The sequence below is a fragment of the Salvelinus alpinus genome, chromosome 2, assembly GCF_045679555.1.
Source record: "Salvelinus alpinus chromosome 2, SLU_Salpinus.1, whole genome shotgun sequence".
Taxonomy (NCBI): Eukaryota; Metazoa; Chordata; class Actinopteri; order Salmoniformes; family Salmonidae; genus Salvelinus; species Salvelinus alpinus.
Genome location: NC_092087.1, coordinates 43,488,875 through 43,504,049, shown reverse-complemented (window position 1 = coordinate 43,504,049; position 15,175 = coordinate 43,488,875). Strand labels below are relative to the sequence as shown.

General features: G+C 42.2%; 1 protein-coding gene across 3 annotated transcripts in view; it reads right to left on the bottom strand.

Moving 5' to 3' along the window:
• Positions 1-206: 206 nt before the first annotated feature.
• slc2a11a (solute carrier family 2 member 11a) overlaps positions 207-15,175 on the bottom strand; it is a 17,992-nt gene continuing 3,023 nt past the window's right edge. Inside the window, exons 1-12 of one of the 3 annotated variants that reach the window (XM_071380116.1) lie at positions 13,634-13,784; positions 13,071-13,169; positions 12,709-12,869; positions 11,527-11,651; positions 11,121-11,250; positions 10,774-10,922; positions 10,348-10,535; positions 5,635-5,745; positions 5,164-5,265; positions 2,656-2,731; positions 2,165-2,292; positions 207-1,368 (exon numbers count right to left, since the gene is read on the bottom strand). In XM_071380116.1, the coding sequence (XP_071236217.1) occupies positions 1,150-1,368; positions 2,165-2,292; positions 2,656-2,731; positions 5,164-5,265; positions 5,635-5,745; positions 10,348-10,535; positions 10,774-10,922; positions 11,121-11,250; positions 11,527-11,651; positions 12,709-12,869; positions 13,071-13,169; positions 13,634-13,744 (1,599 nt within the window). In that variant the 5' untranslated portion in view covers positions 13,745-13,784 and the 3' untranslated portion in view covers positions 207-1,149. Of the gene's footprint in view, positions 1,369-2,164; positions 2,293-2,655; positions 2,732-5,163; positions 5,266-5,634; positions 5,746-10,347; positions 10,536-10,773; positions 10,923-11,120; positions 11,251-11,526; positions 11,652-12,708; positions 12,870-13,070; positions 13,170-13,633; positions 13,785-15,175 lie in introns of those variants that run through there. The other 2 variants (XM_071380125.1, XM_071380134.1) reach the window with 2 other exon arrangements.

Genomic DNA, 15,175 nt, shown 5'->3' with positions numbered 1-15,175 from the left:
TCAATTTCGGGTATCATAGCAAAGGGTCTGAATACTTACGGAAATATGGTATTTCAGCTTATTTTTAATATACTTGCAAAAAATGTGACCACTTTGTCATTATGGCGGTATTGTGTGTAGATTGCTGAGGATTTTTTGTTTTTGTTAATCCATTTTAGAATAAGGCTGTAACATAACAAAATGTGGAAAAAGTCAAGGGGTCTGAATACTTTCCGAAGGCACTGTATTTCACATAGATACATTACATGGTCTTATTTGTTTATGATCACAATCTATTCCAAACAATGAAATATATGACATACTGTTCAAAACAAGTTGATTATTTGATAATATAGCTTGATATGAAATGATCTATAAATACAGTATAATACTCTCTCAACAAACAGTAGCTTAGATATCTTTGGTTTTACCTTGTTACAATATCATCCACCATATCTGTATGATAACCCGATGACACACGTAACAGCAGTTGAACTTTGCATTTGACCTGGACAGCAAAAATAAATAAATAGTCCAAATTTGATTTGAATATACTTTCTTCATTTTCATCACAAGGCAAAATGTGATTGATACGGCATAAACAGGCTCACAGGTATTTGGTAAATATTGGTCAAAAAAAAAAAAAAAAAGAACAACTTCACTGATCAGTGTATATGGAATTCACCATTAAAGATTTATGTTGATTACATTCACTCTTTCAAGATATGGGACCCACAACATTGCATTTTCTTCTGTACCGGTAGACTAAAAGTGCACATTACTTGATGCCAAAGGCACATTATTCAAATGAACAACTTTCAAAGTAAAGACAGTCCATCCCTTAACACCCCTCTGTACATAAGGCTTTCACTCAAGCCACTCAATACTACATAATTACATATTATAACTTTAATGGGATCTCTGCTCAAAACAAGAATTATTCTCTCCAAGAGTTTATTGCCGAAAATTGACTAACTGTACTTTCATTTTAATGAAAGGGAATACACCATCTTTGTATGCTTTTTCCAAACCAAAGACGATGGAAAACCTGGTTTCCTGTGGGAAAAAGGTATTCTGACCTCAAGTGGATCTCCTGGTTAATTAATTAACCTTAAATAGTACTGTGGTCAATGGTAGAGGTCGTAGGTCATAGGTAGTAGAGCAGTAGGCCTACAGGGCAGTGGAGTGGCAGACCTCTCCCAACTGATACTGTGCCTGAGGGGCAGGTAGACCCTGCTTGTCCTGGCCTCTGTAGTTGAGTTTGTGGAACTCGTTGGCGATGGCTGAGAGGGTCTTCCCTTTGGTCTCAGGCAGAACCAGGCCCACGTACAGAGCAGACAGGAAACAGACAGCAGCGAATGGGACGAAGCAGAACTCACCCAGCTCACTCTGCAGAGAGAGAGAACAATAAAAACGTGTCAGTGTGTGTGTGTGTGTGGGGGGGGGGGGGTCGTTCCACCAATTAGTTGCCTTTTGAGTATTGGAACTTGATGAAAAAAACGTTTTATTTCATCTAATTTTAACATTTTGTCATAAAGAGCACATGTTCAACTTAATAAAAACATGTTTTCCCATCTCAAGAGATTCAGTTAAAAAATGACTATAGTAAGTGCCTACAGGGTTGACCGTAACAGGGTTGACGACTTCATCTTTAAATCATACATAAATCCCCTTGTGAGAGGGGGACTGGAAGCTTGTTGTGTGCAACAGAGAGGGGCAATTGAATGCAAGCTTCACCCAAATGTTTATATTGTTAAAACATTTATATCTTGTCTATTGGATTTATTGTTAACAGGGTTGATTTATAGATTATTCCATGTGGCCTATTTGAAGCGGCACTTATTTGATATAACAAGCTTTTAAAATGCAATATTTTTGCACAATTTCTACTTATATCAAAACCCTGTGTGTGTGTGTGTGCGTTTTTATTTATTTAATTAACCTTTATTTAACTAGGCAAGTCAGTTAAAAACAAATTCTTATTTACAATGATGGCCTACCCCGGCCAAACCCTAACCCAGATGACGCTGGGCCAATTGTGCGCCGCCCTAAGGGACTCCCAATCACTGCCGGTTGTGATAAAGCCTGGAATTGAACCAGGGTCTGTAGTGACGCCTCTAGCACTGAGATACAGTGCCTTAGACCGCTGCGCCACTCGGGAGCCGTGTGTGTGTTTTTCACTCACCACCAGGAATGGAAAGATCATCCCCATAATGAAAAGGTTGATCCACATCATTGAGCCAGCTATCATGTAGGCTGCTGGACGGGCAGTCTGGCTAAAGATCTCTGTAGGGAGGACCCCTGTCACTCCAGCTGTAGGCAAAGATAAACACAGACCGTACCAATACCGTCACCCTACTATAGATCATTTCCCAAGAACATTCAATAATGAGATGAGTGTACTTTATTAATCCCCAAGGAAAAATACAGCCATAGTTGAAATGAAATGAAATCACACTTTATTTGGACAGACCCTTATATATGATCTACAGATGCTCAAACTATCAACAAACTGTCAACTGCAGCTCTGTTGAATACTCTGTAGTGTGTAGGATAAAATACTTAAATGCCAATGTAATTCCCTTCAATATTAGCTAGTATTTCTAACTGACTGGTCTAATAATATTAACGCTAAATATGAATATTAAAGCTATTGAAAGGAAGAGACTGGCTCACCTGGGCCCATGCCAAAGCTGAGTATATAGGTGAAGATACAGGCCATACTCAAGTAGGACATCCACTCCACCTTGTGCTATTACAGTAAAACAAAGAACTTAGTTATCAAGTTGAAAATAGATGATTTAGCAAGTTTATTTTATTTTTTATTTCACCTTTAATTAACCAGGTAGGCTAGTTGAGAACAAGTTCTCATTTACAACAGCGATTTGGCCAAGATAAAGCAAAGCAGTTCGACACATACAACAACACAGAGTTACACATGGAATAAACAAACATACAGTCAATAATACAGTAGAAAATGTCTATATGCAGTGTGTGCAAATGAGGTAGGATAAGGGAGGTAAGGCAATAAATAGGCCATGGTGGCGAAGTAATTACAATATAGCATTTAAACACTGGAACGGTAGATGTGCAGAAGATGAATGTGCAAGTAGAGATACTGGGGTGCAAAGGAGCAAGATAAATGAATAAATACAGTATGGGGATGAGGTAGTTGGATGGGCTATTTACAGATGGGCTATGTACAGGTGCAGTGATCTGTGAGCTGCTCTGACAGCTGGTGCTTAAAGTTAGTGAGGGAGATATGAGTCTCCAGCTTCAGTGATTTTTGCAGTTCGTTCCAGTCATTGGCAGCAGAGAACTGTAAGGAAAGGCGGCCAAAGGAAGAATTGGCTTTGTGGGTGACCAGTGAGATATACCTGCTGGAGCGTGTGCTACGGGTGGGTGCTGCTATGGTGACCAGTGAGCTGAGATAAGGCAGGGCTTTACCTAGCAGAGACTTGTAGATGACCTGGAGTCAGTGGGTTTGGCGGCGAGTATGAAGCGAGGGCCAGCCAACGAGAGCGTACAGGTTGCAGTGGTGGGTAGTATATGGGGCTTTGGTGACAAAACGGATGGCACTGTGATAGACTGCATCCAATTTGTTGAGTAGAGTGTTGGAAGCTATTTTGTAAATGACATCGCCGAAGTCGAGGATCGGTAGGATGGTCAGGTTTACGAGGGTATGTTTGGCAGCATGAGTGAAGGATGCTTTGTTGCTAAATAGGAAGCCGATTCTAGAATAATTTTGGATTGGAGATGCTTAATGTGAGTATGGAAGGAGAGTTTACAGTCTAACCAGATACTTAGGTATTTGTAGTTGTCCACATATTCTAAGTCAGAACCGTCCAGAGTAGTGATGCTGGCTGGATGGGAAAGCAGGTGCGGGCAGCGATCGGTTGAAGAGCATGCATTTAGTTTTACTTGCAGTTGGAGGCCACGGAAGGAGAGTTGTATGGCATTGAAGCTCATCTGGAGTTGATCGGGGTAGGGGTAGCCAGGTGGAAAGCATGGCCAGCCGTAGAAAAATGCTTATTGAAATTCTCAATTATAGTGGATTTATCGGTGGTGACAGTGTTTCCTAGCCTCAGTGCAGTGGGCAGCTGGGAGGAGGTGCTCAGATTCTCCATGGACTTTACAGTGTCCCAGAACTTTTTGATTTTGTGCTACAGGATGCAAATTTATGCTTGAAAAAGCTAGCCTTAGCTTTCCTAACTGCCTGTGTATATTGGTTCCCAACTTCCCTGAAAAGTTGCATATCACGGTGGCTATTCAATGCTAACGCCAAGTTAAAAAATATATATAAAAAATTAAGTAATTTTCCTGACAACTCAGTTCTATCTTGCTGAATCAATATCAGTCAAATTGAAAACATCTGACTTTCTTGCAGACCAAAGGCTGAGGTAATCACTGGTCCAAAAATAATTGAGCTAAATTGATGTTAATTCAAATGAGCACCACATAATACCACTGATTGAGTGGGCTTTTTAAGAGTGTCCTGTCGCCTTACAGATTTAGAATCTGAATTGAGCCAGTTTGCTACAGCAGGGAAATAATCCTGCAGCAAGAGGAAATGTGAATTATGATGTGGATTATAACTTTTTGTAGGGGTTGATACATTTTTCATTAGTGCAAATCAAGTCTGACATTTTAAAGTGGAAATTACAAACTCTAGAAGCCTTGAATACACTACAAGTTCACATTTTCTACTGTGCAGAAAAATTCTCAGCAACAAAAGGGTGATCAAATTAAGATCCTACAACTGTACCTGACTATACCTATCCAACCACCCGCTGCACCTACACATGCAAAGCACAAAGTAGAATCACCCCTCCTGGTGGATAGAGTGATGTGTTGTCACAACATGAAGTGGAATAAACAACAGTAGGTTCAAAAGGGTATGTTTCCTTTTCTGCCTGGTACACAGCGACCCAAGCATGACTGCAACGCAGATGCACCAAGTCAGACTGCCATCCTTCCATTAGGATGAGTACGTACGCACTTCAGAAGTAACAGAGTCCCAAAGGTCAACAAAACCAATGAAATTAGAGACTGGGACATGACTAGGACATGGCATTTCAGCCGCGTATCTCCATCATCTAGTTTCAGATCACCTTTTGATTTCCACTCGCACTTTTATTTTCTTACATTGACAGGGGAAGAGGATGACATAAGAAGGTAGAATACCTCAAAACACAGAGCTATCGTGAAGACAATGGCCCAGCCTGTCATTGAAACGTAGCCTCCCATCAAAAGAATCTTCCTGCCCTGTCGCTCAATCAGCAAGTTCTGAGGAGGATGCAAACAGTACAATGTATATTAAAATCATATCATTTTCAGCCCTGAGGTTAGCCGTAGAGAGGCGTTTCATCTTCTATTATGTCTCTGGTTACACCGAGGTGAGCAACGTTCTAATCCAAAACAGAATGCCTAGAAAAGCACTTTAACAGCTCTCAGAATGCAGAAACAATTTTGAAATGTAACTTTTCTTACAGAGTAACTTTTTCAAAGGTCTGGATTAAGGATTTAACGAGAGCGAGAGAGCGAGAGAGCGAGAGACACACACACAGGGGTAAAACAATCCCTACTTGCCTCTGGGGTGGTTAGTTAGTTACCAGTAGTTACACAACAGCCACATTATTACTCAGGAATACTCACACATATTATACAGGCTGTGAATTCACATGTACCAGTGCATATGGTGATATACTGGATCATATCCGGAGAGATCCCGGACTCTTTAAACACATAGTACGCATAGAAGTAGATCTGTTGGAGTGAAAAAGAGAACATCACATACACTGTACATACAGTAAGCGTACTGACAGAGCACAGTGGCTGCTGTTTCAGTTATGATGATTTTTTAAATAAAACTATGCTTTTTCTATCGTTTTTCATAAAATGAGTACCGTCCTTATCATGTACTGACAGACTGACTGAGCATTTCAAATCATTACATCAAATGACGAAATTTAAATTGTGTTGTTGATAAGCTGATTCAGCCGCAAAGCATTTAGCATATTACTGCTCTAATACCCAGTCAGCTCTCTCCCTAAGGCTTCCAGCTGCCAGCCCCCTGGTCTAAATAATCCCCTGATGAAAGAAAGGTACTGTAATTACACAGTCATCAGTTAGGGACTGTGAGACGTAGCATGAAGGCAACTAAGAGACTGCAGCAGCACTATTAACTTGGCATGGCCTTGGACTGACTACACCTCTTCATTAAACCCTATCTGAAATACAAACAACACACTCTCTTTCAAATAATCGTTTGGTGTCTCACATTGGGATTCGCTGGATAAGCAAATCACTACAGATGGTCCAATCTCACGATGTTTGTCGCAGACAGACAGGTTGCGTAGCGAATGAGGAGAGACCCTACTCATTATAAGTTGCCACGGTCCCGCCCCTCTGGTCATTCTCCCTCTCTAAGCTCTCCTCAGCACGACTTGATCCCTGTCTCCCTGCTTAACTGTTCTGCAATGAACCGTGAGCTTTACGCTGCCGAACGTAGGACCTCAGCTTCTAGTCTCTAGTTTTGAGTACTGTCCAAAAGTAAAGTTTTTGCTTTGAGTAGAATTCGTGCTTCGCCTTTTTCTACTTGCTCCATGTCTCCGGTGGTAGCTAGCGTCACACGCCTAGCTACTGCAGGTAACCTACTGGTTAGAGCGTTGGGCCAGTAACCGAAAGGTTGCTGGATCGAATCCCCGAGCTGACAAGGCAAAAATCTGTCGTCCTGCGCCTGAGCAAGGCAGTTAACAAACTGTTCCCCGGGCGTCGAAGACATGGATGTCGATTAAGGCAGCCCCCCGCACCTCTCTGATTCAGAGGGGTTGGGTTAAATGCAGAAGATACATTTCAGTTGTACAACTGACTAGGTATCCCCCTTTCCTTTTCCCTTACTGAGACTTGGTTAGCTCACTGAAAAGCCAGCTCACCTCCACTAGCTCTTCATACCTGCCCAAATGGTAGAATTGCTAGCTTCCTCCTCTCGTCCAGTAAAACCTACGTTCATGCTCACTAACCCCGAGTCCTGTGTGCATTGTAAGGAGTTGCCAAGGACGAAAACTGTGTAGAGCATCCCCTCTTCGAGGCTCCTCACAGCCTTGCAGCCGCAACAAAGTCCCGCCCGCTGATTCTCTTGGAGGGAAGAAGGGGTGACCGACCTAGGGTTCTAGTAGCTGAGGTAAGAAGACACATTTTCAGTCCCCACCCAGTGTCTCAACACTTCCCTTTGTAATAAAAGTCTCTGTTGCATCCAAGCGTCTTGGTAAGTTAAAAAATAGAATAAAAGGGCAACTCCCCATTGCGCCGCCAGAGACTGAGTCATCAAACTTATGGGCAACTCGTCACAAGAGCAGAGAACTGGCGTGCATGCATATTCTAGCCCTGGGTCATGTTCACAGTTACAGAGGGGTACAAACTGCAGTTTGCTACGAAACCACTCGCTTTCAATAGAATTCTGGCAAGTGGCGACTCAGCTTGCATACTAGAGCAGGACGTCTCCTCTCTATTGAGCAAATGGGCAATCAGAGCTATAACGGCGGCAGAGTACTACTGCATGTACTTATTGGGGGGGGGGGGGGGGGTGCCCACACATACAGTGGGGAGAACAAGTATTTGATACACTGCCGATTTTGCAGGTTTTCCTACTTACAAAGCATGTAGAGGTCTGTAATTTTTATCATAGGTACACTTCAACTGTGAGAGACGGAATCTAAAACAAAAATCCAGAAAATCACATTGTATGATTTTTAAATAATTAATTTGCATTTTATTGCATGACATAAGTATTTGATCACCTACCAACCAGTAAGAATTCCGGCTCTCACAGACCTGTTAGTTTTTCTTTAAGAAGCCCTCCTGTTCTCCACTCATTACCTGTATTAACTGCACCTGTTTGAACTCGTTACCTGTATAAAAGACACCTGTCCACACACAATCAAACAGATTCCAACCTCTCCACAATGGCCAAGACCAGAGAGCTGTGTAAGGACATCAGGGATAAAATTGTAGACCTGCACAAGGCTGGGATGGGCTACAGGACAATAGGCAAGCAGCTTGGTGAGAAGGAAACAACTGTTGGCGCAATTATTAGAAAATGGAAGAAGTTCAAGATGACGGTCAATCACCCTCGGTCTGGGGCTCCATGCAAGATTTCACCTCGTGGGGCATCAATGATCATGAGGAAGGTGAGGGATCAGCCCAGAACTACACGGCAGGACCTGGTCAATGACCTGAAGAGAGCTGGGACCACAGTCTCAAAGAAAACCATTAGTAACACACTACGCCGTCATGGATTAAAATCCTGCAGCGCACGCAAGGTCCCCCTGCTTAAGCCAGTGCATGTCCAGGCCTGTCTGAAGTTTGCCAATGACCATCTGGATGATCCAGAGGAGGAATGGGAGAAGGTCATGTGGTCTGATGAGACAAAAATAGAGCTTTTTGGTCTAACTCCACTCGCCGTGTTTGGAGGAAGAAGAAGTATGAGTACAACCCCAAGAACACCATCCCAACCGTGAAGCATGGAGGTGGAAACATCATTCTTTGGGGATGCTTTTCTGCAAAGGGGACAGGACGACTGCACCGTATTGAGGGGAGGATGGATGGGGCCATGTATCGCGAGATCTTGGCCAACAACCTCCTTCCCTCAGTAAGAGCATTGAAGATGGGTCGTGGCTGGGTCTTCCAGCATGACAACGACATGAAGCACACAGCCATGGCAACTAAGGAGTGGCTCCGTAAGAAGCATCTCAAGGTCCTGGAGTGGCCTAGCCAGTCTCCAGACCTGAACCCAATAGAAAATCTTTGGAGGGAGCTGAAAGTCCGTATTGCCCAGCGACAGCCCCGAAACCTGAAGGATCTGGAGAAGATCTGTAGGGAGGAGTGGGCCAAAATCCCTGCTGCAGTGTGTGCAAACCTAGTCAAGAACTACAGGAAACGTATGATCTCTGTAATTGCAAACAAAGGTTTCTGTACCAAATATTAAGTTCTGCTTTTCTGATGTATCAAATACTTATGTCATGCAATAAAATGCAAATTAATTACTTAAAAATCATACAATGTGATTTTCTGGATTTTTGTTTTAGATTCCGTCTCTCATAGTTGAAGTGTACCTATGATAAAAATTACAGACCTCTACATGCTTTGTAAGTAGGAAAACCTGCAAAATCGGCAGTGTATCAAATACTTGTTCTCCCCACTGTATAATAGAATACCTGGGTGTCAGACTGGACGCATAACCTCAGGGTCGTGTCAATGAGGAAGGTGGCGACGACAGATGCATCACTCACATGGTGGGGGGTGGGGGGGGCGCAGTTCACAAAGATAAGAGTGGTTAAACAGGTTGTGGTCCCCACAGCTCCGCCCCGCTCACATAAACTGTCTCGAAACTGATGACACAGTGTTCCTATCTACAAAACACTTTCTGCCTTATCGTTCCAAATTGTCACATCCTAGTCAGGACAGACAATACGACTGTGCTAGCATACATCAAAACGCCAGTACGGCCCTCACTCTCTGCATCTATACAAGTTCCTTTTTCAAATATTATTACGTGGAGCAGCGCACACCTCTTCTCAGTGGAGAACCAGATCTGGGAGAGATACGTTGGATCCAGCGTAGATCTCTTCGCGTTGCACAAAAGACGCACACTGCCCTATGTTCTTTGCGCTGGCAGGAGACACACCCCTTATCCAGCGAATCCCAATGTGAGACACCCCACTCTATTATCAGAGAACTGGCGTTACGAAAGTAACCTTAAGTTATGTGCTCCTCCCTAACTCCCGTAGCATTACAACTGTAAAGTACAACCACATGTCATCACCAGCAGCATGCATTTTTAACAAGGAAATGTAAACCCGTCTACGCACAGTATGAAATATTGATAGCTGATATCACATTTCTAATCAAGTTTGCTGTGAGAAGGAGGGGTCAGGAACACTGTGGCCAAAATTGTATCTGAGCTGGGTATGTTCTACTGTCAGAACAATGGGGTTCTTTAGAGGTAGGTAACTTTGATCCTAGAGAGAGAGAGTTCTCAGTCAGAAACCCCAGGACCAGAGAGAACCAAAACCCTGCTTACTCAAAACCAAACATCTGAGAAACCCAATAACTGTGGGGAGAAACCATGCTTACAATAACAATAGAAGTCTGCTGGCAGGAGTCTGCTTCTTACATCATTTGTAAGAGGGTAAATTAATAATAAAAGGACATTGCATCATCATTCACCACAGATATTATTTGTGATTTTATGCAACAAGTGGCCTACTTAATGCACTACAAATTAAGTTCCCTGTTGAAAAATACAGTTATTTAAAATTCTAAGCTTTAGTTCTAAGTTCTTATTTCCGAGTTTTTGTAGTAACTCACGGAGTCGTTGCCACAGAGTTGCATGGCGCTGCTGAGAGTGATGATAGAGATCACCTGCCAGCGCACATTACGGTCAGCGAACAGCTCCCAGGGTCTGCTGGGCCTCAGGCCTTTAGCCTCAGCCTGCTCCTGGAGGATCTCATCCAACTCTGATCTCTGGACCTCACAGCCACGCAGACGCCTCAGAGCTAACACACGCACACACAGACACATACATGTGGATGGGCAAAATGGATTTTGGAAATACAAAATGATGGCAAAGTACACAGACGCATATATAAGATTTAAAGACTACCCATCCCTGCTGACGCAGAGGCGGCACAATGAACATCAACAAAACCTGCTCATGCTTTTATTGTATATCTCTCTAACTCACATACAAGAGGAACAGAACGTGGACCATGATTTGGCTCTCCTCCTACCTACCATTGATACAGGCTTCCTTGTCCCCCCGGTCTATGAGGAGGTATCGAGGGCTTTCTGGGAACCAGGGGAGAGTGAGGAGCTGGATGAGGCCTGGGATGGCATTACTGGCCAGTAGGTATTGCCAACAGGGCTCACTGCCCAAGATCTCCCTGGAAACATGACAACATCAAGTGAAATACTGACTTAATTAAAACAGCAGTTATTTACCCAAACAAATCACACAATCCATTGTAGTGCTAGATTTATGTGTAAGTAACACTAAATTGCAGGCTGATTTGGTAGCCTCTGAAAGCTCTGCTTGGATGTTTGTCTTTGTTTTATGTGTCGGTGTGTTGTATGTTGCCTACCTGAGGCCCACGACTTGTCCTAACACCACTCCAAACGCTGTGAAGATGGCTGACGACAGGGAAGCAGCCCCTCGCAGGTGCTTGGGAGCACTCTCACCAAAATACATGGGTTGCACATTCATACTGATCCCTGTGAAAGGAGTAGATCATCTCTCTACTGTCTATGGTTTCAGTTTCCTGCATCAAACATAATACTGTAATTGTACAGCTGTTTGTCTTATCTAGATCTACAATTTACATGTCATTGACATTTAAAGACCTAAGACAGCAACAAACATACAACCAGTATTACACTTTTTTCTCTATACACAACGTACAAGTAATGCAGTCAGTTGCACAATGAGCATGGTTTGATGACATGAGAACCCCCATTTGAGAACCCTCTGGTTGAATATACAGTAGATACCAGCATTGATTCCAACCAGGACCCTGGAGATGATGATCATCTCAAAAGACTTGGCAGCTCTGCTGGTCAACGCTAGGAGTGAACTCAGCATCAAGAAGATATTATTCAACAGCATAGTCTTCTTCCTGTGGGAGCAACACAAGGGGGGCAGAGTAGAGTATAATATAGTGGAGTAGTGTAGAGTAGAGTCGAATTTAGTAGAATAGAGTGGAGACGAGTAGAATTTAGTAGAGTATTGTAGAGTAGAATTTAGTAGAGTACAGTAGAGCAGAATAGAGTAGAGTGGAGACAAGTAGAGTAGAACAGAGTAGAATTTAGTAGAGTAGAATAAAGTAGAGTGGAGACAAGTAGAGTAGAATAGAGTGGAGACGAGAAGAATAGAGTGAAGAAGAGTAGAGTAGAATTTAGTAGAGTAGTGGAGTGTACAGTAAAGTAGAATATAGTAGAGCAGTGTAGAGTATAGTACAATTTAATAGAGTAGTGTAGAATTTAGTAGTGTAGTGTAGAGTATAATAGAATAGAGTGGAGACAAGTAGGGCAGAGTGGAGGTGAGTATAGTAGAATAGAGTGGAGATTAATAAAGTAGTGGAGACTAGTAGAGTAGAATAGAGTGGAGATGAATAGAGTAGAGTGGAGACTAGTAGAGTAGAAAATAGTGTAGACGAGTAGATCCAAGTAAATCTTGAGTATCAATTAACTTATACTGTAGTAATGATGTTATAATTACATTTATGCAAATACTACTCTCTGTCCAGATATCATATATGCCCTGGCGCCAGCCTGCAAGGTTCAGTGTGCTCTTTCAGCCTTGAGAAACATAAACACCACCACATTGTTCATTGACTGACTCCACTGTGAAGAGAAAACATAAAGTAGCCTTGCTGTCTTCAGCGATACTGTGTATGCTCTCTTTGATGCAACCCCCTTTTACATCTGATCCATAAACAGATGAAAATTTGCTCATCAGTCACTAAACATTTCTCTTTGAGACATTATATCAATGATAGATCCCTGGTAATATTGAATTCTAAAGCACATAGTAAGCATTTCAGTGAGGGCCACATACCAAGGTTACCGCACATCCTTGTGTCAATATCTGACATTGACATTGCCTTGACATTGATGACATTACCTTCCAAAGGTTATGATCATGGATCCAGATATACAGTAATACATTATTACCTTCCAAAGGTTATGCTCATGGGTCCAGCTATAAGAGCTCCGGCCAGCCCTCCCAGGGAGTAGATGGACACAATGCAAGTCCAGACCAGAGTGACCTGGTAGTTCTTCAGCTGCACGTCCCAGCGCTCTCGAAATGTCTCGTTAACAAAGTTCTGAATGTACTGAAAGGAAAGGTCAAGTGTGGTCAAATACACTCACGTGAGCTTGTGCACACACACACACATACATACACACACAGATTGTATTTGTTTATTTGGATCCCCATTAGCTTTAGAAGAAGCAGCAGCTACTCTTCCTGGGGTCCAAAAACACACACACACACAGACACACAGACACATACAGGTGTGTCAAAATAACCTTACTATGGTGGGTGCGTTCATTATGGCAAGGTTGTAGCCATACTGAAGAGTGCCTCCAATGGCACATGACGTCACCATTAACATCAAGTTTAGATCATTGCCCTGTCAGTACAAACAAGTATTAATAAAAAATAAACAACAATGATGAAAGGTGAAATGATGAAAGATGAAAGGTTGTTCACTTTAATAAATATTGGAGATGTACACTAGTGCACAGTACTTAGCCACAGAGTATTGATTTACCTAAGAGAATTAGGAGAAAACTGTGTTATGCCCCCAGTCCTATATTTTCAGGTACTATTCGAAAAACAGGTAATGGGAACAACAGTGCACGAAAAGAAGAACATGCCAATAGTCAGAATAGTCTGACTAACTGGATAAATGTCAATAAACAAAAAAACACGTGCACATATTAAATTTTTCTAATGCATTTTTGTGACTATCATTATTTTCACATGGGAAAAAAAGTGCATTTTGCTAAAAATAAGTTTAACGCGACACCTAAATACAATACACGGTCCATAAAAATGTTTGCCTATTACGAAATAAAAACAAAATTACTGTACCTTCTTATCCACTCCAACATGCGACATAGCGAATCGAAAATTATATTTTGTATTATTAAGTAAAAATATAACAGCGGACCGTTTCAAGTCTTTGCAAAATCCTTGATTCATACAGGTTGCCAGGACGCTGTGCGCAGGACTGTGGACATCGCCGAACTCCCCAACCCCAACCAACTGAAATACTGTATAAGTACAGTATCCACTCCCCCTGCACGTGTGTGTGTCACGTTTCGTGTGACACCCAACTCCTGTTATGTTAAGGGAATGTTTAACCACTATATGAAATGTCAGGTTTATGTATAACGTTGACCTTCATGTGGGTGTTATCCTACTGCAGGTCTCATACAATATGTTGTTATCCTCTATACAATACCTCAGATATGGAATATGGATCGCCTCCCACTGGGCAGAGACGTAAATTCAACCTGTACTCCACGCTGGTTCAACTGACGTGGAAACAACATTGAATCAACCAGTGTGTGCCCAGTTGCCTCAGATCAAATATGTAATGGCACTAGGCTATTCACCTGTCACGTCGCTCGAGTCATTTACCTATACTGTGGAATTTGTCTCATATCGTTCTCACAACATTGCGACATCATAATCCAAATGTTTGTATAGCAGTTTATTATTATATGCAACGTCTGTGCAGAATATCTGCCCAGTCTTTCTGGAAATCAACTTTCAGGCCGTTACAGGTGCGTGCAGCTTGCTTGCTCTAGTCCAGTCGCCAACGTCCGATAACGTCATGCTGTCTGTCGATTTACAAACGCTGGACCATGTCTGGAGTCATGCTCAAACCAGACCTATAGCCTATACTCTCATTATGGGGCTGCATCTTTACTTCAAACGCACGTTCTTGCGCAAATGTCCAATTGACATCAATTTATGACATGTTGATGTTTGTGTAACCTGTACGTCACCAAATGGAATTGAGGCATTTACTATCATCCTTCGTCATTGACTACTATGATCGGCCTCTTCAAATGTCGCTGTCTAGCCAGCAGATGGTGCTGAATTGTAAGCCTATAAATTACTGCATAGGATTAGTCTTCAATACAATACTTCCAAGGCACAACACAGTTCTAAAATAACAGGGTGGGTTGCACCAACATGAATTAACTCTTAAACTGTGTTAAATCAAGGTTTATCTATTAATCATGTTGCACAAAACTTTAAATCTAGTATGAAATTAGTCCCAGTTAGATGTAACCCTTCATCTAATTTTAAGTTTAATTTTCACTATGATTGTTTGTTGTCACTCTTGGCCACTATAGTGTACTATTCATTCTTGCCTGCCTTGAACACATTCAACTTTTAATTGATTAGCCCATCATGGACGGAATGGGTTTTTAGATGTTCTCTCATTAACTTCCAGGTGGTAAATTAATGTACACTTTATATACAAAAGTATGTGGACACCCCAGCCACACCCATTGCTGACAGGTGCATAAAATCGAGCAAAAGAGAACCATTGCGCTCTCCCAAAAGCTTGGCTCGTGCGTAAAAGCCACACATTTAGAAAAATTAAGAGTTTTAATG